The 1,814-nt window shown below is 37.0% G+C and overlaps 1 protein-coding gene across 1 annotated transcript; it reads right to left on the minus strand.

Annotated features, from left to right (window-relative positions):
- Positions 1-805: 805 nt before the first annotated feature.
- LOC149946476 (nuclear apoptosis-inducing factor 1-like) lies at positions 806-1,354 on the minus strand. The gene has a single exon (XM_090170776.1). The coding sequence runs from the start codon at positions 1,352-1,354 to the stop codon at positions 806-808; it is 549 nt and encodes a 182-aa protein (XP_090026902.1).
- Between the last annotated feature and the right edge of the window lie 460 nt (positions 1,355-1,814).

Genomic DNA, 1,814 nt, shown 5'->3' on the forward strand with positions numbered 1-1,814 from the left:
GGGTTAAGCTTCAAGCGGATGTTTCCCTACCTACAACTGATGAAGGCCAAGCAACCAGAAACTGAATTGAGGAAAGTGTTCTCAAATCAGTCTTGTAGTGGATATCATTATCGTTTCATCTCAGCAGGTAGTTCTCATGAACAAATGGCAATAGATATTTGTTACTAATGGATTTTAACTTACCAGTGGATGCTACTACTTTGTTGGTTGGAATCATCTCTCCATCGTGCTCAAAGACAGCAGATGCACTGGAGCTCAGATGACTTCCTTCCCCTTGTTAATTCAAAGTCGTGTCAGCAGAATGAACTACCTCACTGGACCCGGATTGGCAACTTATGTTATTGGCCACAGCATTAAACAAATCCAGGAAGTTGGTGACTGCATAACCAGTACTGTCCCTCGATAAAGATGTTTTGTCAATTAAGTACTGTACATTCGAAGTGCAGGGAAAAACTTCAACTTGAATACGTACTGAGTTGCGAAATCCCCAAACTGCGCAGAGACGATGGTACTCCTGTGGAAGACATTCAAATATTACAAGGTGTTTCGATCTTTTGGAGACAGATATTACTAGTCATTGCTGTGCGTTATTCATTGAAATAATGGGTTTTGTGTGGGTATGTGTTAAATAATGTTTCTATATTAATTTCTCGCATGTTTATTATTTTCTTTTATTTATTCGCTTTAATTTTTGCTTGTATTTTGATTCTGGAATATTGTGCATGCACTCTGCTTTTTTTTGACATCTCTTATGTTTTTGGTTGGTTTTTTCAACCTATTGTTTTTAACATATCGTTTAATTTTGTTACTCATTGTTACAATTTGGGCTACCTAAGTAGTTAGCTTTTTCATTGGAACTATGTATTGCTAAGCACGAATTGCATGTTGGTAACCTATTGTTAATTAGTATATTTGGTATTTTATTGTCGTACTCGTTACTTCCTGAAGGAACTGGTGTCTCTTGGGGAAGAGCGGAATCGATACTCCCTGTTATCCCTTTGTACGTGGCCTTAGCTACGAAAGGGCTAATGCGCTCCTCCGTTGGAGTCAATTTAGGCACATCGGATGAAGATCCTCCCCCAGTTTCCCGCAACGTCACGGCAACTTTAGCAGCTTTGGTTCTGAATTCTTTTTTAAGGGTGCTCCATTTCCTCCTAATTTCTTCGGGCTGTCTGCTGTTATGACCAACTTCATTAACACAGTTGGTGATGGTATCCCATAATTCAGATTGAGCGGATGACAGAGCCCCTCCTTTATGGTTTCTTAATGTAGCAAACCTATCATCCTCAATCTTCGATAAAAGTACTTCAATTTCTTCATTACTGTATGTTTTATTTCTCGTCTTAGGCGGCATAGCAAATAGAAATAAAACAAATTTTTTTTAATATCACAGCTCGAACTAAATCAGCAAAACTATTAAAAGAAGAAATTTGTATGTCATACCTGCTTAATATACAAAATATAATACCATAAATAGAAAGAAGAACCATTGCTTCATTTTAAAAACTGTGTATTTCACGCTGTTTTAGTTGTATTCCTATGATGTCATTGGATTAAATTAATGGCAATTGGATTAATATTAGCACCATTATTGAATGTAAATTCTAAATCCTGCTGCAACCAGTGATGGGCATTTTTGAAAATTTTGTGATAACTCTCACTCCACCTCATTCCCGTTTCTAAAATTTTAAACTCAAACTCATCTCCTCTAACCACCGTAAACTAACTTTTTATCTCATATCCTCTCATCGAATTTCGCTAATTAATCTAACCTCGCGCACACTCCCGCTAGTTTTGTTGAAAAATCTGATCTC

This window comes from Leiobunum rupestre, chromosome 4, assembly GCF_980474605.1.
Source record: "Leiobunum rupestre chromosome 4, qqLeiRupe1.1.hap1, whole genome shotgun sequence".
Classification (NCBI taxonomy): domain Eukaryota; kingdom Metazoa; phylum Arthropoda; class Arachnida; order Opiliones; family Sclerosomatidae; genus Leiobunum; species Leiobunum rupestre.

What these genes read in the sequence shown, in the direction of transcription:
- LOC149946476 (XM_090170776.1), bottom strand. Translation starts at nt 1,354, where the DNA reads ATGCCGCCTAAGACGAGAAATAAAACATACAGTAATGAAGAAATTGAA.